Source organism: Danaus plexippus, chromosome 27 (genome assembly GCF_018135715.1).
Source record: "Danaus plexippus chromosome 27, MEX_DaPlex, whole genome shotgun sequence".
Lineage (NCBI taxonomy): Eukaryota > Metazoa > Arthropoda > Insecta > Lepidoptera > Nymphalidae > Danaus > Danaus plexippus.
Window position 1 is genome coordinate 918,513 of NC_083555.1, and position 23,536 is coordinate 942,048.

The following is a 23,536-nucleotide window of genomic DNA, read 5'->3' on the forward strand; positions in this document are numbered from 1 at the left end:
TTCCTACTTTCAATATTCTGTATAGAATATTAATCAAGATGCTTGGCTAAAAGTGAAAACCTCCGCCTCGAGTGATTTAAACCGAGGTCATACTGTTATGAGTTTGAACTACGAACTAATGAATACGTGGACGTAGGGAATATAGATAAATATTATCATACATATTACAGACGAGTATAATGATATATCAATAAATTTATATTTCAAATTAAATAAATTATAGAAGTTAATATATCTTAGATATATAACAAGCATATAAAATAATGACATATATATTAGTTTTGATCATATTTTTAATCGTATTAAGATGGGATATAGCTGCCAGACATATAAATATATATATACATTTATTTATTTATGTACCAAGAGTTAAAAAATTTTTACAAAAGGAGAGTGATGTACAAAGGATAACTTATCTCTTAAAAAAGGTCTCTACCAGAAACCCTATTGATAAAGGAAACTGGATGAGAAAGCGTGGAGTAGGTACAATAGAAATAGAGAAGGAAAAAAAAAAAAAGAGATATATATAAAAGTAGGCTAACTTTAAAGTGTATGTAGTCTAACATACTGCGATTTGTGTTTTGTTGGAGCAAGACGGCTACTTGGATATTTCGTCGTCGACATAATTAAACGCTTTATCCATAACTACCTTTACGTGGGCTTTCAGGTTAATTTAATATTTAATATGGTTGAGTTAGTAAAATGCTTATTTTATAGTACGTAGTAAAACCATATAAAATGTTCAATTATATCAGACATCAATGAGTTATTCTTTTGAAATATTTGTAACATTATAAAAACATCTATTGTACTCAATGAAAAACATCCAATTATCGAGGGTATATCAATATTAACAATAATATTCACACCTAATAAATATCCTAAAATTAGTATAAAGCTTTCGTCGCCATGACACCCAATTAAAAACAATATGGCGGCCCAGTCATAGACAATAACGTAAACAATACCGAATTCTTTCCCACGGTTCCTCCTCTCTTTCGCACTTAAATAAATAAATGAGATGCAACATTAAGTTAGATTAATGTGACTATTTGACAGCACTACTTAGTACAATTTAGACGTAAAACGAAAATAATTGTCTTAATAGTTATAGCTTAAACAATGTAATTTACAGCGTATTTACATGGATAGGGGCTAACAGAAATATTGTGATATGTGACGGATTTGTTAAAGTTAAAAAGATAATTCTACTTGTGGCGATACTTGTATATATTTTTTAAACAAACAAAATTAAAGCATTACTTTTAAAGTATAATTAGCCCTTTGATCCTATAAAATTGCCGGACAGAAACATTGGGTGTACTCAAAATATTGAAGCCTTACAAAAAGGTATCACATTCATCAACTATCTATAAGTAGTTCCAGACATAAATAACGATAAAAATATTCTTAATTCAGCCATATATTTTCATTTTATAAAAGCATTTGATAAAGTCAAACGTTTGAAACAAATTTATTACGAGAATCCAGTGGGGTTGTTTGATATGGAGGGTGTTACTGGAGGGTTGCCATCAATTGATTGACTTGATAGAACCATCTGAATGAAAATGTCAACATTTCAGAGAATGAATTAATATATCATTAACAACATAATAATCGAAGAAAATGAAGCCAATAAAACATTAACAAGAGTTAAAATATAAAAAAAAGCTAATACATTCTATAATAATGTCGTCTAAAAATATATAAGAAACAAAAAAATAATACGATGAACTTATTGACGTAGCAACATTTCTGTGTTTAGACATTGCAATAATTACGACCGTTTCATAAATCATTAATGAGCTTATTCTTACAATAACGTTATTTTTATCTCGTTCTCAGTACAAAACTTTCTCTCATAACTTGATGATAATCCCGTATTAAATCTAATATAAGCGTTAACATGTATTTCCAAAGATTTCTAACTTGACCGTAATCGGCGTGGAGTAGAACCCAGGATAGGCATTTTTATCAATACATGACATTGATAGATGACCTGCCTCGACGAAGCTGTGTACCTGATCTTCCAAAATTAAATGAACTCTTTTTTTATCTTAAAAGTGAAATATCTATACCATGTTTACTCTATTAGTGGTATCAGTGAATTGTCTTTATATAACTTAGTTATCCATTCCGTAGATAGAACCGCTCCGACTAGTATAAAATACAACTTTATCAGGTCAATTAAGAAAACATTTCTTTTGTTAAAATTCAAGCCTTCAGATAGTCTCTCACTATAGTTCGAATTTTTCGACTAAATTCAATACCGAGTTTACAAAAAGAAAACATATTCAGAACGGGTTTTAAGACATTTCACTTAATGATACAGATCATAAATCAAAAATATATTACATTTTAACGGTTAACGGAATTTCTTTGCCGGCGTTTTTTTCGTACAGGTACTATTAACACAAAGATTTTATTAAGTTGGTCACACCATACGTTTTGATAGTTGTTCCACAGTAATATGAACTTTATGATTCCTTGGTATTTCGCAACAAACCAAAAGCACAAATATTATAGTATAACTGACATATATTGCTGTATCACCGCATGTAATTATTATAAAAATAATAAAATAGTTGATTCTCTCATATGTTATATGTATTTTAAATAACTTATCAATTGACAGAAAACAATTAAATTTGATTTAAACAGTTTTCTACATCAGTATACTTGTGTTTGTTCTCAGTCACGCAGCGAAATGATCACGCATTCCGCGAACGTGAGTCAACATCGAGTCAAGAGTACGAAGTCAGAATTAAGGTAGAGATTTGCACTTTTGTTTACGATTGTAACATTATCCTGGCTATTATTACGAATGAGAAAGCTGTTTGTTTGTTCCCTACATTATGACTTAGCTCAGATTAACTTTATATTTGTATACATAATATAAAAACATTTAAAAAATCTTTAAAACTCCAAAAACTGAGTTTAAAGAAATACACAACATGCTATTGTTTTTTATAAAAAAAATAACGACATAAATTTCCTTCTAAAACCGTTTACTATATTCGAAAAGTCATTCCGTTAGAATATTTCCATTTCCTATGTTATCTTTATCGCCAGAATCCATAAATATTTCTCATGACGTAGTATAAATCTTGTCAAACAAAATAAATAGGATCCTTTCACACTTTCATTGTACAACCCTTATAAAAACACAGGCATCCCCAATTTCCTTCCACGTGGTTGACTAATTACCCTCATACCGTGACGTTTTGACAACCCGTTAACAGATCACAGATTATAGACTAACGTATTATATAGGGGGAATTATAATTAAATTCTTTCAATATTAACCACACCCTTATTACATGGCTCATTTAACATTCATAAATAAATTACAGCCTTTCTAGCAACTAGTCATTTCTATAAGATTTTTTACTACAAAGTTTTCTGTAAATCATACAATTAATATAATTTAGTCATTACATTGATATATTTTTCGAATAATAACATAAGTGTAATAAACTACTAACTAGATACAAATATCTGAACAAGTATTTTTCGGTTCATTAAACCTATTTACAAAATTAATGACCAATGTACCGCCATCTTAAGTTACAGCTTGCGGTAAGATCCAAGTTTTTTTCTACCTTTTTAATTCATACCAGTTCTCTTACTACAAAAAAGGTTTACATACATTTAAATTTCATATACAACAAACTAATATCAACAATAATAAACACATAAGATAATAATTTAATAATAATTTTAATGGCAGTCATTTCAAAAATCGATTTTCTCTGAACGAATAAAAAAAATTGACATTGACAGTCATAGACTATTCAAATGCAACCTTGATGACAATTTAAAAACAATTGCCGCTATCAAAATGACATTGGCATTGAATCCTGTGCAACCAATACAAAACGAATTCAACGCGAATTGGAATTAATCAAAGAATAATAATTACGGTATAAAACAGATAAAAAATACTTTTCCGTCTGCAATCACTTATCACGCTACTTCAATAAGAATATTTACACTTAATTAATGATAGAAAAAAATGTAGACATTTTTTTTAAAATGAATAATACAATTAGTTCTATTTACCCGTTCCAAATCAATCTATGTCCAAACGGGAATCGATCATAAATTTAAATGAATGTAAATGAAACTAAATGTGCTAACAATAATTCATTCATGAAACTCAAACAGCGCAGCGTTAATTTCACGGTCATATTTACCCCCTCAGAGGTAGCATATGTCGGCCATCTCACTTTTAACATTCATAGTTGATATATCTTATTCAATTTTACGACTGCTCTTAAAGAACGCAGATGTTTTAGAGCGAATCTAGTAATGCTATGCGAGACGCTTCATTTGCTCGTTCAAAACGGCAACAAGCGATGAGCATTTTATGACGTCATTTTTATAATAATTTCTCGAAATATTCTTCTTTGCGTGTTCCATAAATCAAAATACCATGAACCGATAGTGGGGTTAAATTTACACCCCAATCCCCATACAAGTTTCGTAACGCCGGCACCGCTGTTCGTAATGCAAGCACATAACTTTTTTGGTTGTGACTTTGACAGGATATTGTTTACACTAAGCAGCCGGTTTTTATAGCTTTTTATATTTAGTAACCACACGGTGATATCGAGTGGTGAAGTTAAAAAAATACAAAAATAACACACTATTCAAATTTCGAATTAAACCGTAAACAAATGTTTATTCTTATGCGGACAGCTCGCTGTTCTATATCATGATATTTAAATTTCAAATAAAACCATAGAGTAATGTAAATTTTTATGCTAACGGCTTGCTATTATTCCAGACGGCTTAGCAAATATGCGATGTAGATTGTATTTCTTAAAACTTCTATATTATTCTATTTTTTTTACAAACTTCAAATCTGACAATCAATTCAGACTGACGTGAGAAAAAAGTAGGATTGTCTTTTAATGATATTGGCTGAATATATAGTGCAAATAATATAAAGAGTTATAAACTATAAGCATCATTTAGATTGATCGGAATTATATCATAAGGTCAAAATTCGGGAGAAAATTCAACACAACCGTACAAAGGTATAGCTTTCTCGTTTGTAAATATTTTCACTTTCGTTGTACATCAGACGTCATAGTGACGCATTTCTAAATATAACGCTCCCTTCACAAACAAGGTCTCCAGGTCTACAAACACGGATTTAAATTAACACTAACAAAATGGCCACTGACGCCTTAATCAATGACTCAGACAGATTATTATTTAAGTATTTTATTAAATTAAATTAAAGTTACATATCACGTTGAGTTATGTAATAGGTTATTTAAAAGCGGGTTATTTGATATTTTCTTATAAAAAATATAGAAGCGGAAAAAATATAGATAACAGACGATATTAACGTTCTATTTACAGATTATAAATAAATTTATGTCATTTAATTAAGGAATATTGCGGCTACTATACACTTGTAGTAATGTTAATACTAAATAATTAATTTCTTACAGAAGATTAAAATTAAATGACTCATAAATATGTGATACTAAAACTATCAAGTAAACGTAAATAAATATTATCTCAAGTTTTTTTTTATTTTATATATATTTTTATATTTTACATGTTTGAGCAACATCATTGACTTAAGACTGACTCACTCAAACAAATAGTGTTTAAGGAAAACCACATATACCGAGTAATTATATTAACAATATTAATATATTATACCTATTAATTTTTTACATAAATGCCGACCACAATGCAGATAAATCATAAATACCCGTTTAATCATATCTATGTCACAATATTGCTCATAAAATTATATCAATATTTTTTTACGCGGTAGAATTGGAAGCGAGAGGTACAGCTAAATCTCTCTACAACCTACTAAAATACTTGGACTCGTCTAGAACTAACATCAATTCATTTTAGTAGGTTCGTTTCTAATTTGTTTAGTTAGAGAGAGGAGCTTGGGCGGCGGAGGTGGTGTTTACAAGTGTTAAATAGGAGTCTCATAAACCTACACCTGGGTCGCAAGTCCCAGCACCGTTGAGGCTCCTCGGAACCCTGCACCCGCACGGTGAATCGATGATGACAAGTTTCGTCTTGTTTTTTACTGCGCCACGTGATGAGGTTTCGTAGATAATTTCATGACTAAGTTATACAAGTTCTTTTTTATATGGAACATCAAAAAAGTTTGTAACAATTTAAGGATTGTAAATCCTGATAATGAGCCGCTATGAAAAAAAGTGTATTTTGGTGCCAGTTGCGATAGGTGTGTTTGTTCATTCCCCGCTAACTCCCGAACAAACAATGACGGTATAGTGACGAAAGTACCATTAGAAAATGTCGCCGCTCGCACAAATCGTAGAGGACGTTTTTAACAAAACTATTACTTGTAAATGAATATAACAAAGAAAATATTACCAATCAATTAATTAATATATAAAATAATATACAATTTAAAACGCGATTAAATTTAAACAGAAAAAAGGCTTATTTGTGATTTATTTTTTTTCAATTATTTATAATATGTTACGTTTATGTGTGTATGTATGTCGTATGTATGTGTGTTTTATGTACCATTATTATGTAACACTCGTTAACATCTCAAGAATAACAAACTTCACGTACTCACAAAGATAACAACATCCGCGTACTGATTACTATACTAGGCATTTTTAGACATGTAATTTGATATTTAATTGATATTAATAAAAAATTAAATAAATTTTACTAAGAAGTACTGAGTACTGAAGTATAAAATGTTATGATAATTCGTATCCTCAGATAATTTTGTATGAGAATATATTTAAAAAAAATATACATCATTATATAAGTGCACTGTTATCAGTCAATGCTTATCAGTGATGCAAGTACGAAAATATTGTGATGTTGACGTTTTCAGGTTACAATCTCAAGTATTGCAGATTCTTGTGAATGTAAACACGAACAGATATATATATATATATGGTATACAAAGTGAATTTTAAACAAATCGAAATTGTACTTATTAACTTTTACTGTAAAGCAAATATACCTTTCTCCGACGACATGTCCAACTTTCAACGAAATATAATTAAAATTTAAAATACCTTCAAGTCTCAATGGTGACGTAAAATAAACAGTGTTGTTGATAATATTTATGTTAGCATTTATAATAAGGTTCACATGAAGACTTTTTTCTCCTCTTGTACTGACAACACTGTAGAGATAGTAATGAAGGTTTTTTAAGAAGACTTTTGATAGCAAATTGCTAGGACTTCAAAGATTTAGAAAGAATAAAAGTAAGTTAAAAGAAGAATAGCTGTCTTCTATTAAGATGAAGAACGCTTTAATGATACATTAATAATTTCACTCAACAAGAAGACCTAAACGTCACAAATAAATGATTTAATCATTGAGAAAATGGTTCCTAATACAGCAAAATATTATGTCTAAAAAAGAGGCTGGCTGTTAGGAAATAAATTGATAGTAAGAAATAAAGAAAATTAAACTACCAAAAAAAGTTAATTCAACCGCGATTGCGACAAAAAATAATGATTTAACAATGAGCAACGCTCTACATAGATAATACCTAGAATTCTAGCCAACCTTGATACTACCTAGACCGTGAACAATAAGACGCAATACCTATTGTAACGATTGTTTGTGGCTTGGCTCATCACAACTTATACATATTAAAATACATTATTGTTACAAAACTTTTAAATCCGTTTGCATTGTTACATATAAATCGCTTTAGTACGAGTTCGAATCAAACTGAATACCGACGGTTTGGTAGTTTGTAACATTTTAAATGTCGATGTTATTCTTATAATGAATTTCATACTCGAATGAACAATGTTTTTTACACACTATATAAATTTCATTAAGTGTACACAAGCATTAAATAAGGTTACTAATTTTATCGATTTTAATTAGAATTACAAATTAATAGTTCAGCGAAAACCCGCGAAATAAACGGAACGCTATCAATATTGTTTTAATTAAGAGACGCCAATTTAAAAATTCGCTTGTATAGCATCATATAAAAATTTCTAAGCGAGATAACTAAAAAACAATACAAGGCAATATTTAATCTAACTGACTTCATAACAATTTAACAAACTACATAACTTTTATCTTATACAGAGAAACTTTCGCAAAACTAAATCCATTGTAGTCTTTATATATAGACTGTTTTGTTTATATTTACTTCATAGGCAGCTCGGAACTTAAAACAAGTTCACTAAACTGGAGTTTACAATAAGCGGTCTTATACCACAACTGAGAATGTTGTCAAACTAGTTCCGTTCTTTATTCATTCATTCATTTCAACATTATTTCATTCATTCGTTCATTAATCCATTCGTTCGTTCGTGATTATAATGTCGTTTAACTTATAAACGGTTGGGATATTTGAAATAAAAAGTTTAGAATTCTATCTTAATAAACCTTTTTGTTCCTATCAAAGCAATTATAGTTCGTTTAGGTATATGAAACTTTACTACGGTACTGTTAGTTAAAGCGTAATGACAGAAGTTATAAAATCATCTACAAAATGGCCTGAGAACCAGCCAAGACTACGATCTTAGCTTACAAAGACATTCAAGCGCACTTTAATATTTATTTTCCTTAAAATAGAACAAATTATTTAAAATATGTACAAAACATACGCAACACATTCACAGGTAACAAATGATTGATTGATTGATTGAATGAATGAATGTCTCACAGAATGAACTATTGTCTTCAATGTAATCCCATTGTTTTGTAATGTGTCTTATAAGAATTTATATTAACGTAATGAGATTGTAAACACATATATTAACATGTTACAATACAGCTCGCTATTTTTATATAGTATTTTTTTTATTCATATATTTGTCGCACAGATTATATGACATTTGTTTATCGTTAAACAAATTCTGAATTAATCTTATCTTCGGCATAATATCCGACATTAAGAAACTAGATTATTAGGTGACTTGTTTTTTTTTTGTTGTTTCAAAAGATTTTGTTTTTTTTTTATTCTGAATTAGTTTCCGAAGGTTCCCGCGTTTAATAAGATTACAGATAAATAAGCTTTTAAATTAAAACCGATATTGCTTTCTCGTTTTATGCCCAAGATAATGTTTCCCACACCTTAAGACATTGAGCTATGAATAATGGATGGGGCATTATTTATTCGAACGAAATTTTTCAATGCATTTAAGATTAACGCTCTCATGTATGTAGGTATAATATAGAGCTTGTATTTTTTTTTAATTATGTCAGGACCATGATTTGCTGAAAGAAAATGAAGAAAATGAAGTGCCGTGTCCATTAAAATAAGCACGACACAGTAAGTTACAGCTTCGTTAATGGCATACTAATTAATTGAAGGTCACTGACCTCGTATATAAACTCGAAGGCGCGTCGCACCAATTAGGCTGGATTCGCGAAATTTACTATTCATGTCATTCTGTCACGATATGTTTTCTTTGAAATACTATTGAACTTAGCGATAAATTTTATGAGCTTTTTCATGCATATTTTGTATTCAATAAACATTCTTATTTTCTTAAAACTTTACATGAGTGTAATAAATATATAATGTTATTCAAATAGAGGCAAATAGTATACACCGATTTCTGCTATTGATATATGAGTAGCGGTAGGTGGTAGTGAGTGCCTTTTGAAGATAATTAAACATATACACGATAAAAAAGAATAAATAGTAATCACTTCCTCCGCCACAAAAAAGCGCTGACGAACTTTGACAGCTGTCACTTTATAACCGTTTTGACACGAATTGTCAACGGCACAGATTATCAATCACAACGGTACGTGTATAGTGTAGGTACATAGAAAAAATACTAGTTTATATCGATAACATTAAAATATATAACATATCTAAAAAAAATATGTCCCCTGTAACAATAGTCTTACTCTTAGATATGTGAAGCACAATGACGCCCACGTTGCAATTTCTAAATCCATCCTACGTGTTCATTAAGAACTATTATTGATTCTGACAATGTAGATAAAAAATCATTTTGGTGACTCAAAAGAACTTGTAAAATTGGGTCGCCATTACGCGCGTTCTTTGTGGGGAGAATTCCCACAATTACCGATCCAATTCACACGTTTACTTCACGGACACAAACTAAAATATAATTCGTACATTCCATTCTTTTTAGTTCTAAATTAGAGTACAAGCAATTATGTTTAAAATTTCCATAAGAACTTTAAAACAAATTTGAATAAAAAGCTAGATATGTGTATAAAAATAATTTGACAAACTCCTTCGGGTTTTCATTATTCAATATTATAATTCGTCCAACAAATAAAAACGTTGACATTTGCCAAATATTACACGACTGCAGTGCGAATAAAGCCATAACTTAAAAAAATATTGGAACCTACTTCTTAAAAAAATATTTAAATTAAAAAAAATTACGTACAAGATTTTTATAATACAAACATTATCTAAAATTTCAAATACCATATCTAATTACCGACTTATAGTATATACAAAATGACTTATATGGCGTTAGTAATAGAATAAATAATGAAGCATACTGATATTGACCCACTTATATTTTTTTGCACAATAAATATTTTTTTTCATATATTTCTTTTAAATCCGAATATATAGTTTTATTTTGGGTTCATTATTCATTGTCGGTGTGTTCGACCTCGTCTATAATAATCTAGATTCTAGGCTCAGATGCAACCACTTAGTCACCTAGGTAACTATTTTTGTAAATTCCCAGAACGTCTGTGCTTTAACATTGATAATTTCATTTAGCATTATATTTATTAATATAAAATTATACCAAGGTCTATAAATAAGAAAATAAAGTTGCGTGAAATTTCCATTACTTTTCAAATAAATTTAATCCATATTATCAATTTTTTTTTAATATTTCTTTGTATAAATTACTAAAGGAAAATATAGTATGTACATACATTAAAAACTTACAATCTTAAAAACAGAATTTTGGAATTTACTGAATAATTTTGATAAACTTATATAAGTAAGATAAGGGCAATAAAAATTCATGAGTTCAAAACCGTAACTAACGTTTTATCTCGTATGATATGATGCCAAAAATAATTACCTTTTTTTGTAGCCATCGTAAAAAAAGTTTAAATAGTGTAACGTCATTTGTATACTTAATATATAAAATAATGTTTACCTGAACATTGTGATACAGCCAACAAGAAGAACGCTAGACATAAGGATATTTTCATCAGCTCCATTTTATATGCACTTAGTTCGAACAATACTTTATATAAAAAATATATTTAGGCACTGGTAACACTCAACACATCACTTCTTCGATTTACAGGCACTTGATTTTCGTTTATCTGTGGAATAAAAAACACATTAGCAATCTATATTTGTATATTGTTAGCTCTAACATACATTTCAAAAATAAAACGCGTTCCATTTTCAAATCCATCTGTGCATATTGGACGTCTACAAAAACTCGTTTATTATTAACATAAAACCTCATTGGAATTTTAATTAAAAAAGATATATATAGATTAAAATTTATACCAAAAAGTACGTCTATCACAACAGATGTTTTTCTATAATAGGCACTTTGATACATATATGTAATATTTTCTAACACGTCATAATGATAAGGCATACCGTGTTACTTAATATGTATAGGTTTATCAATTAACATTACAAAATGTTAAGCTTATCTTTTTAATATTATTTACTTATATTTTTCAGTGTTATTATAATGCTTGTCGTATTTATTCGTTTACTTAAATAGGCTCGGAATAATATATATTTTTATTAATTTAACGTGACGAAAGAAGCTAGTGATTGTTTAAAATGTATGGGTGGATATTTCGTCGAAGTAACAAGATGTATACATCTTACAGATCAAAGACACGGAAGGAAGATGGTATAATAAATATCTATTTTTAACCCCCTCCTAAGTAGGGATATCCGTTTGATAGATGGGTTATTAAAAGACGCCATTCATAATAAACAGTACACATTATGTTTAATTTATTTTTTCGTCCATCTGTCACATGTCGCGTTACACCGAAAGCTGATATTATATTCTCATTCATGTAAGGCCTTATAAGATTAGATGTTTAAATAAATATTGCTAATAATTATTATTTTTTCGTTTATTATGTATTGAGTAGTCTATGGAAATTATCTTTGGATTTCTAGTACACTACAAATTTCCGTCATCACTTCCACTTGCGAATCACCTCGCTTTACCATTTGGAATATTTATTACTATGAACTCTGTATCAATATTAAAGCAGCTATACTGAATTGTACAAAATAAAGTATAGCTTGAGCATTTACTCGAGTAACCAAGTAACCTTGAGTAAATGAGTTACACGTCTCTGTATAATCAGTTGGATTTCTCAATAAGTTTTGTTATTCCAAAACAGGTTTTCTTGACCCGGCGATGGCAGTGATTATATTTTTAAAAACATGCATTAAAATATATAATTAAAATTAGATTTTCAAACGAACCCAAATAATTTGAATATATCAATTAAAAATTTATATCACGTTACGTAATAACGGAAATAATATAATTAATATGTTTAAAAATTATTTTAAATATCTCCTTACTATAATAAATGATATTAGTAAGGGTTGAAATCCAAATATTCGAAATATATATTTTTTTTAAAAATAAAATTTTTAGTATACTTCTAGATCAATCTGGAAACACGAGATCTGACAAAAACTATATCTGAATTTATTGTCATTAGAGATTATAAGTAGGTATAACCAAAACACTGATGAGCTCAGCGCTAACTCCGTACTAACTGTAGGTATTATTTTTATACGAGGCTACATTATCAGATAACATATCGCTAGAGGACGTTGATCTTAACGTATTGAGAAAACCTGTTGCTACCAAATGACACAAGCTTCTGGCAATTTCATTCTGTCGTTATTTGTCTTTTTTTTTCTATCAAAATATTCTATTTATATGACAGTTACAATTTTTTTTTATATAAGTTACATTCAGAAATCACGGCACACAAAAGAGGTCTGTTTACTATCTATAATAAAAGCTAAAAAATTACTAATGGTAGAAATAATAAAAAAACATTTTAATAAAAGGTATTTATATGGCGGTTATTATCAAAATTAATAAATTTTAAAATTTTCTTCAATTGTGTATAGAAAGTTATAAATAAAATGAATTCGAAACAATAAAAAAAAAAGAATTAAATTCTAAATACAAACGTCACTGTCTCAACAAAAGGCGTTCCTATAAGCATCGACATAAGGAGCGGCCATCTTTGATGTAGAGAACACGTTAAATTACTATACGACCGCTGTTTTGTAATCCAATAAAACGAATGAGACCGTTGTTACATCGTCATCCCGCATCGAAAATATAAAAAAATGGTGGTATAATTTATTACTTTTTTATAGTTTTCTAATACAAGATCTTTGGTTTGATTATTTTTCATATATATCCGATATAAGTGTCGAACCAGTATGCTCATTGGTTAGCCCTAATTTGCATTGACACACCACCTATAGTTCACAGTTTTTCATTAATAAATCGTCAATAAAACAAAATGTCCCATAAAATATAACAATTATCTGCTTTATATATATTATTAATTTCATTATATTTGAAAAAATAACCACTGACGTTTCCGCAAGTAAAAATCATGGTTCTGTGTACCAACCAAATCAAGATTAGTTTATGGAACAAAATAAAAGTAGAAATACATATATTAATAATAGTCACTTGTATATAGTCATATGATTCGCACCCGAAGCTGTGTGCATGAGCCAGTATGTTAATAAAACTCCAATGACCCAATTCATGCATAATATTGAACCATATCAGTTCAAGCAACTTGTATCGTCTGACCTGGGGTCGACATTTCACAATGGCAGCTCAATGAATTTTATCTTTTAAGGGCCAAGTTATTTCTTGAATAAAACTCTCTTTACATATCACACAGATGATATATGTTTGCGAATTAAAATTATTAATCCAAATATAGTTTTTTTTATGATAATAAAAAGCAACGACATGTGATAATGATAAATGTCCTAAATCGGATTTAATGATAATTAAATTGTTTTAAGGTCTTCTTATATTTATCTAATGCCCTAGTAAACTGGATATAACTACACCTTGAACTAGTACACTTAGAACATGGCTGAATATGATAAACCTTATACGTTTTGCACTTGACAGCTATAAAAAAAAACAGCTGTTAAATATCTCCTGTCTCACAAACGTAATATCTTAATTTCTTAAGCAAAGTCTACAATAGAATGCTAATATCTTGGGCTACTGTAAATTCTGCCTTTCTACATGACTTCTCATTATATGTCGTTGCGTACAATTGAACAATAGTGACGCAATACTGATAAGGTATTGATAAAATTGAACAAATTTAGAAACGTTAGACTATGTGGCTCATTGTACATAACAAATATATTATCTCAGTTGCTTTTATGTACGAAAATATTAAATAAAAATAAAACTATGCCAAATACGACGAAATTTATTGCTGCTTGAAAAATTTTAAGTTTTAAAATAAATCCATGCTTCGCTGCGAATCGTAAATGCACTGCATTATCGATGAAAGTATCGATTAATTTAATCGATGTGTTTTTTATCGATACCGTGAACTCGTTCGTCCGACATCCTTTCTGAAGTTTTTTATTGTTTCACGAAACCGACTTCAATTTATAACAGTTTATGTACCGACAGACAAAAAGTGCAAAAAAATAATAATATAAAAACTATAGAATTAAATTGATTAATTCATAATTAATTTTTGTTATAATAAATTGTCATTGTTAGAATATTATTAAAACTAGGTAAATTGTTCAATATATATATATATAAAGGGATATTCAAAATTAATTATTCCTGATAACGGCGACACACTTTCTGTTACCTATTAAATCATATTAATCAAATATATAAATCACATAATAATTAATTGAAACAGATAATTAAATACGTCATCGTGTTTTAAACAAGGAGGTTTTATTTAAATATATATTTTTTAAATCTTTTTTTTTTTGTGTCAGTACACGCGAATTTTTACAAACTTTAATGTTTCTTTCACGATGTATATATTTAAAAGAATTTGTTTCGAAAATGGTTTTTAAATGGTAACTGTTTTTATTTTTTTTACTTTAATGTGATTATTGTTAAGTTAGTTCCTCCGCTCGAAATCATTATATATGTATATATATATGTACTCACCATATTTGCTTTTCAAACACATGTGTCAGTTATAGAGCGAGCGAGTGGCGTAAAATAATATATAGAGAGATTAAAAATATTACACTTATATATAAGAATAATAACTCTATGATTTATTTTATAAAATTATCTAACAGAATTCATATTATTATTTTATTCACTTAAATCTAAACTAATGGAAAAATTCGTGGGATGTTCGCTTTTTATGGGTTCCTGATATTAAAGTTTTACTTTGTACATTGTGTTATAATATGGAAGGGTTTTCCCATCGGCTGCGGAACCCTGTATAACATGTGGTGTTATGCAATGTTATCATTTAACAACATTTATCCGTCCATGTGTAATTGTTTATTTTTCCAGCAAATGAATTTAACCGCACCAGTTAAATCTCTAATCGTGAAAGATTAAAGATATTTGTTCTTATTGAAATAAATTTCTAAAGATATACGAGAATTGAGAATCTTTTATGTTTTACTTTTCTTTATTTTTTATATTTTCCTCTCTCGAGTACATATGTTGAAATAAAACTATGTTTTTCGGGATTACCACTCGATTTTATCATAGTACATTTCATCCGACCTTTACACTACTTTGCTGTATTGAAAAATAAGTACAGTTATATATACTTTTATTTGCAGCTATGTTTTTATTAATGAAGCCTACTAGACACAATTGTTCCAGACAAATAGAAAGTTTTCCTCCCAAATACTAACGTTTTCTTATCTCAATAACAATCGTCATTCGGCCAAGTCAATAGCTTCTGACATAGTCACTAATATGAGAAACTTTCGCAAGCCATAAAAATAAGTACTTAGATTCTGCCATGACTTCCGTTTCCACAGCAAATTGGCCTTTATTAAACCGTTTAGGAATGAAAGGGTAACGAGTATGGCTCCCTAAATTTATATTTGGGTGTCCTTCAAATTTTTTTGGGTGACTCATCAATGGAGCCGTGGGATAATTCAACCTTGAAATATAATATAAAGAGATCAGCAAACACGGGGTGCGAATAAAGAATGGAATATATCAAAGGTGTTCACTAAATGAGGGGGAGGGGATAAAATTTGAATTTTATTTGAATGATAAACAAGTTCCCTGATAATAAGTTATATCACAACGGTCTACCGACCTCATTTAGTATGAGTAACAGGAATTTTTGTCTATTTGTCGGCTTAGATTTCACATACGATGATCTTCTCTAAAACCAATACACGTAACTTAATTTTTCATCATGTATATCTTTATTTATCTTTTATTCTTAATTTATATTTTTTATTATCTTAATTTTATATACATATATTAATCACATCACATCTAGAAAGGCGAAAGATTTACTTTTAAATGCCAGTTAAATTGAACCAATGTTAAATTTTACTATCGTTTTAGCGACCTTTGCGTTATCAATCAATATATCTCGTACGTATCAACTGATAAACGATAAGAGGGAAAAGTGTGTGACAAACTTAGGATATAAAAAATATTATACTATTGTAATGATTTTAAATAGTTAAAATGTAATTTAGGAACCGGTTATAAAATATATAATTTACAATTAAATTTAGTGAACGAAAACATATGGAAAATGACGTCGTTGGAGTAATAACGCATTAAGAAAAATTAATATTATTTTTTTAGATAACAAATACCTTAGAAAGACTTCTCATACATTCTGATCAGTGAGATTTTTGAGAAATTGAACACAAAAACAAACATTCAACTCCATGAAAGCAAATAAAGAATCTGCTCATTTTAAATTCTGCTAAAAAATTGTAAGCAATAAAATTATTATGTCACAAACACATACTAATGTCAAGGTTGATGTAAATCCAACATTTCTTGATCATTTAAATTTGCATAACAAACAGAATAACACATTCATTCATTATACATTTAAATATTGAATATAGGAGTGTAATTGTTAAGCAACAATCACCAAGGTCGCTAATAGATGGGTGTCCATAGATATTATCAGAACGTCTTTTATAACGTTTAAGAAATTATAACAACTATAACTCATATTATAAACACACGCACACACACACACACACACATATATATATATATATATTTTCTTCGTCACATTTAATGTACCTGACAATGATATATTTTCTAAAGCCTGATAGTTTATTTCAGAAATAAGTTCATATGTAGAATTCAAAAAATATTACTTAGTGTCTTGTTTAGTTAGAAATGATTGTGAATATTTCATGATACAAGAAATTTAATATACAAACATAAATAAATACAAATACTTTAAAAACTACCACACGAACATCTTAATATAATTTTCATTGTGCATATATTTTATGGGCATATTTTTTCATATACGCAATATAGGTAGGTATATAATATTAAAAAGTTAAAAGGCCTCAATGAACACCATGTATAGTTTAAACTTAGGTTGAATTCTAGTTTAGGTGTTATTAAGATAATCATCATAAGTTTATGTCAAGCGGAAGACCTTAGATGTTTTATTGCTTAGTAAATCCTTCAGACATATAATCACAACACTCAGTAACTATAGACTTTAATATATATAGGAAAAATACACAGATATTTGATTGATATTCTCAAATAAAATGTCGTTTTATCAATGTGGCAAAATTTATACATTAAATCAAATGTTCTCACAAAAAATCTAGGCTATCTATAGATATCTGAACCTAATATTGTCAAAAAATATTTTTAGGTCAGCTAAAGATACCTATAATTCCACGATCCTCTCTGACGCATACAAGTAACATAACAGAACATTATAATCAATCTTTATATTAGACAGACGAAATAAAGAAGACGGACGGAACAGACGAAAACAGAAGAATAAAGGCATCACCCACCACACTATAGACGCTATGAATTCATATTATATCATAATGTTAATGCCTTCTATATATCAAATAATATTACCTATGCAACGATACATCGTGGTATGCCATAAAAAAATTACGACCGTCTACGGATAACTCATCTGAGACAGCTATTAAACTAAGAGATGTTATAGAATATTTCGGTACGCAGCCGCTGCATCTAGTCTAAAATAATTCCTTACCGCACCGGAGCTATTTCGGTATTCGCAATAAAATCAACATAACATCTCAATAAATATATCCAGACAGGCACAGATGGATTTACACAGCACTATACACTAAATAAAAGCACGATAAATATAAAAATTTAAATGGAAAAAATGAAAGCATTCATTTAAGAAATGAATGAAAATCAACAATCGAAATTGAAATGAACAGAAGCGCTTTCAAAAATGGAACGCATTCGAATATAACTTTTTAATTCTTCAGATATATACCGGGCAATGGACGCGACCGTTCAGCCGCGCTCGCAAACTCAACTGAGCCTCTACTTTCGAACGTACAATTTCCTACAAAATTTCTGAACGGTATAGCATCTCCAGCATGCTCTGCCCTTGTGTGAGTCACAATGAAGGACGGAGTATCGATAGTTACAATGTCGATAGAATGTTGCGATAATATAGCATAATGACGATTTTCCTGCAGTTGTACTGATAAATAGTTATTTAATCAATTCTTATCTGAATGTAAACAGTATAATGTTTTCATATCCATGTTCATTTGTATAATAAAGATAAATAAGTCACTTTAGCTTTACATCTAATATATTCGATGTAGTATATATTAAAAACTTGCTTAGGTATCAGAAAGGGTTGTAAGAGAATGAAATTATTAACCTTTATGTTGCATTAGAAGGTATTAATAAAATATGCCCAAATATTTTCACTCTCGCCCTTGCTACGCATATTTCTACATGATATGGAATCTGCACTATCCTCTTTCAAAGTAAACTCGAGTAATTTTGCCAACCTATTCCCTTTCTCATATCGTTTCTCTCTCTCTCTCTCTCTCTTGACATAATCGTATCGAGTCTTTGGAATTCATAAAGCGTTATTTTCTTTTCCAGTATATACATATATGTGTGTGTTTAGTAACTTTTAATCATATGAAAATTGGTATTTAAAGTTCTTTTCAGTCATCAGTGCGATCCACTCTTAGAGTCGCGCTATGCCCGAGCATAACGTCAGACTAGGGTGTAGACTGTCAAAGCCACAAGGTCATAACCCTCGCACTTTTTGCCAAATCAGATACCGTATGAATAAAATTTTCTACATTTTCAAAGTCTAAACCATAAGTTCCGTTGAACATTATATTAAATTATAATGTTTGTAAAACTGAATCTAATTTAACTGTGTAAGGCTCAGTCGTATGAAAAAAACGTTTATAAGAGAAAGAAAAATAATAAGTTACCGATTATATTATATATATGCATTACGTGTATTATAAGAATTACAAATTCTCAAAGAATAAACGTCAATATATTTTTGTTATATAGGCTATAATTATAATTTCCTCAACACTATCGATATTTTCGTTATACATCACTATTCACAAACATTATCCCTACACACAAACATTTACCCACACGACGCAGAGCTTTAAGCTTCTCTTGAATACCTAACTTCAACCTTATTTGTAGCTAATTAAAATACATAATGGTTTAAAGATCACTAAACTAGGTGATGTGACTAAAGTCTAAACATTGCAGCATTTTTCATTATATCATTTTCTTATCTGTTTCGTCTTAGAAGAAAGAAGCGTCGGCAAATAATTGCGTAATTAAATTTTTATGTGCGACCTTTTTAACATGTTTATTACATATGTATATATATTCAATACTGTATATAGGCCAAAATTTAAGGGTTGCCAAAAAAATTTATAAACGAAATAAGAATGAACGCTATTCAACAAGAATATTCATCCTTGAGGTGTAACTCTAAGATACAATTTTAATTTTAGATTATGAAACTGGCTTCAAAATTAAAATCTTGAGCAAAATCACAATATATATATATATATATATATATATATATATATATATATATATATATATATATATATGTATAGCATTTGATATATTGCAACTATTAAACATCTTTTGAAATTCAGCAACACCATCTGTTATCAGAAAGCGTGAAGTTTTAAGAATACTAAGTCAATAGTTCTGGCAAAAGAAATATTGTTTTAATCTATTATACAACATAAGAGTCCATAAGACTTATTATCACAACCTTGAAAAGATGAGCTCACAGCTTGATACGAATTTAGTTTTATTATTGATTAATTATTTATCTTAGACAGGCAATTGATGGAAAGACAAGTCGCTAGATTATATTGAATAATATGAAAGTATCTAATGAGATCTAAAACTATTGCCAGTATTCGTTTAAATGAAACTAATATTTTTCGGATGCTACGCGTATTTCATTATTTTAAAAACTATATACATACGAGCACACGTCTCGTCTGCCCGTGATCACGGTTGCTGAAAAGTAACCGAAACTTCGCGTCGGGAGTATATAGTTTTTAAAATAATAAAATACGCGTAGTATTCTGAATAATATTAGTTTCACTTGAAAGTATCTCGATAGTTAAAAAGTTCTGAAATTTATTTAATAATAAAATTAATTACTCTCTTTTCTGTAACACTCGTTCCAAATTATGTAGTCATACGTCTAGACTTAGACTAGATCAAATATTTGTTACAGCAGTAAACCTAAAAAATCCCTAGGTTTTACTCGGTATTATGAGCAATTATTATTTATAAGAAATTATTCTCTAACTTAAACAGACCGCAGGACATTTTTAAAAGACCTATGTCACTGTTTTAAGAAACAACAAGGGATTTCCAGCCGAATGAATAATATGGTTTGTTAGAAAAACTTGGAAAACATTTATTTGAAAACATGTTTTCGAAGCACTTGACATTAAACCGCAAATAATAAAAGTGAATTTTATTAAAACGTTTTCTAGGTCACTGTTAAGTTTAGCTTCCATTAATGACATCACTATGACTCACTCTAGAATGTTCAGATCTTTAATCAATGGCGTGACATGCTTACAACGACGACAACTTTCATTTAAACCTCCATAAAATGCTGAAGCTTTTCGTCTTATATTTTATTTAACACTCACCACTTGTATATTTATAAATTATTATATATTTTTACTTACATATTATTTTGATCTCTCTTAAAAAAAACAAATATGACATTTATTTTCGTTCAGAACTCCACTCGCTACTAATTTTTGTATCTGTACATAGCCTGTAATTTATTACCTCTACTTAATTAAAAAAAATACGTACTAAACTTTCAAACGAAAGCCTTAAATTACAGATAAAAAAATCGCCATAACGTTAGTTAATCTATGTACATGAATTAACTATTCAAGATAACGACACTGAGTTTTAAACTTTGTTGCATCTTGTGACAAATCATTGTCAGTCAGTCAGTCATTGTCAATCTTAATAACAATTATCCATAGTTTTTAAGCGTTGTTAATAAGATTAGGATCTCTGTAATTTGTCACAGACGTGCTATAAAATTCGGCTCGGCCTAACGATCGTGACTTCCATTGATCTGGAAAAATCTGATCTCACTTGCCACTAGACTTATGCTTTATTTGTCTTAACGTAAACAGGAAAAAGTTTTTTTGTTGTGGTATGTAACAATTATAACTATTACAGTGTGTTAGTTTAATACATTTATATAAAACCGTTAAAATATATATAAAACTCATTAAATTGGAAGTTCTTTAAACGTGACGGCTAGTTATTAATAGCAGCGCTAACTCTTTCCATGGGAAGGTTCTTCTTGTTTTAGGGGCTCCAGATCAGTATTACGTTTAGAGTAAGCCTTTTTCTTTAAAACTGACAAAAAATTAGATAATTTTACGTTTCGGCGTCTCAGTGGACTCTTGGTGGAGGAACCAATCTTGATGACATTTTGCTTTCGGACTTGACCACTTTCTAACGAATGATATTTTGATAAATTGTACCGATGTTTTTGTTAGCTTTCACACAGAAATATGGCTCACTCAGTACTCAGTCCTGCATAGCTGCCTACCAAACGATCACTGAAGTCGTCTGTTGACTACATGGAAAGCTTCTCAAGAGCTTTCGGCTTGAATACTATAATTTTACTTTTGATAAAAAATGTAGCAATCATCTGGCTGTCTGAAGATAAAAATGAGATGAAGGAATCAAAGAGTGTACTTCTTGCAGACGCTTTCCAAGGTGTATCCTGTGGAAAAACCGCGAGATTGGCTACGTTTCGTCCATGTTTAATGCTTAGTATATTACTTTCAATCAAGTTGTGGTAAAAATAAGACTTTGCACGTCCCTCCACGGAGTCCAGAGCGATGAGGTAACAGTTATATATATGTATATAAATTCCACAATTAAATCTAATTTTAAAACTACGTTACCAAAGTTACAAATCCATCTCTTCTCGTGAATTCGGTTACAAAGTATGGAAATGTTGGCTGGAAACCAAAATGTAGACCAATCTGGGAAATTATTAGGTTTTATTTAAATAAGTAGGGACTGTGCAATAACTTAAAGATCTTTTTATTGTAATCATTATAAAAACAATAATGAATTCTATAGGGTCTTTTTTGTCAACATCAATAAAGACAGAAATGTCAAATGATCTGTTAATAGCTATTGCTTGGACGTTACTTTAAAGTTAACACAGACAATTTTTTAACAATTTTGTTTTTAAGTTACTCCGGAACAGTAGTCGGTACCTCCCTTTTACTTTCAACGTCAATTGTTCAGATAGAAATGATTCATCTTAAATAATTTTCCATTCATTGACGACTATGAATCACATCACGAAAGATCATTGAAAAGATATTAGTTATATGTTGTTTATATTAAATTACTATAACATATAATACATTTACTCTTAAAAGCTTTTTTTATAAGAGTCTTTTCGTAAAAAAAAAATCCTAGATGTAATTAAAATATCAAAATTCACAACTATTCAATACCAAATATGATAACGCTATTGGGATCTATAGACCATTAAATGATTGGAATGATGTCCAAAGAGGTTGAAGATACAATATGCTTAACACAAGTTTGTACCACACAACATACGAAGCCTTTCCCGTTTCTCATTCGATAACCTACGATCTACGTCAATAAACGTTCGCAGAATTCTGAATTTAAAAAGTTGAAAACCATTCGGTGGTCACGATGCAGACTTGATGTAAGCATAATTTACGTGTATGTAATTTTGATCCCACCGCGAATTTTATATCAACCACTATATATAAAGAGAGCGAAATAAGGTAAAATTAAACAATATTTAAAAACCACTTTAATTAATATACATTACTTTTGTTATAAATATCACTAAAACATATATAATTACAATAACATATATATATATATTTATATAGGCATATATATAAATGTACATTATAATATTAATGCGAGTTGTGTCATTTCTCAAGAAACTGCTAGTCATGTTGCAAATTTAAATAAACATT

General features: G+C 29.2%; 1 protein-coding gene across 2 annotated transcripts in view; it reads right to left on the reverse strand.

Moving 5' to 3' along the window:
- Positions 1–18,587, reverse strand: part of LOC116775578 (protein amalgam-like) — a 65,758-nt gene extending 47,171 nt beyond the window's left edge. The window contains exons 1-2 of one of the 2 annotated variants that reach the window (XM_032668465.2): positions 18,475–18,587; positions 11,121–11,292 (exon numbers count right to left, since the gene is read on the reverse strand). In XM_032668465.2, coding sequence (XP_032524356.2) covers positions 11,121–11,184 — 64 coding nt within the window. In that variant the 5' untranslated portion in view covers positions 11,185–11,292; positions 18,475–18,587. Of the gene's footprint in view, positions 1–11,120; positions 11,293–18,474 lie in introns of those variants that run through there. The other variant, XM_061525055.1, reaches the window with a different exon arrangement.
- Positions 18,588–23,536: the final 4,949 nt, after the last annotated feature.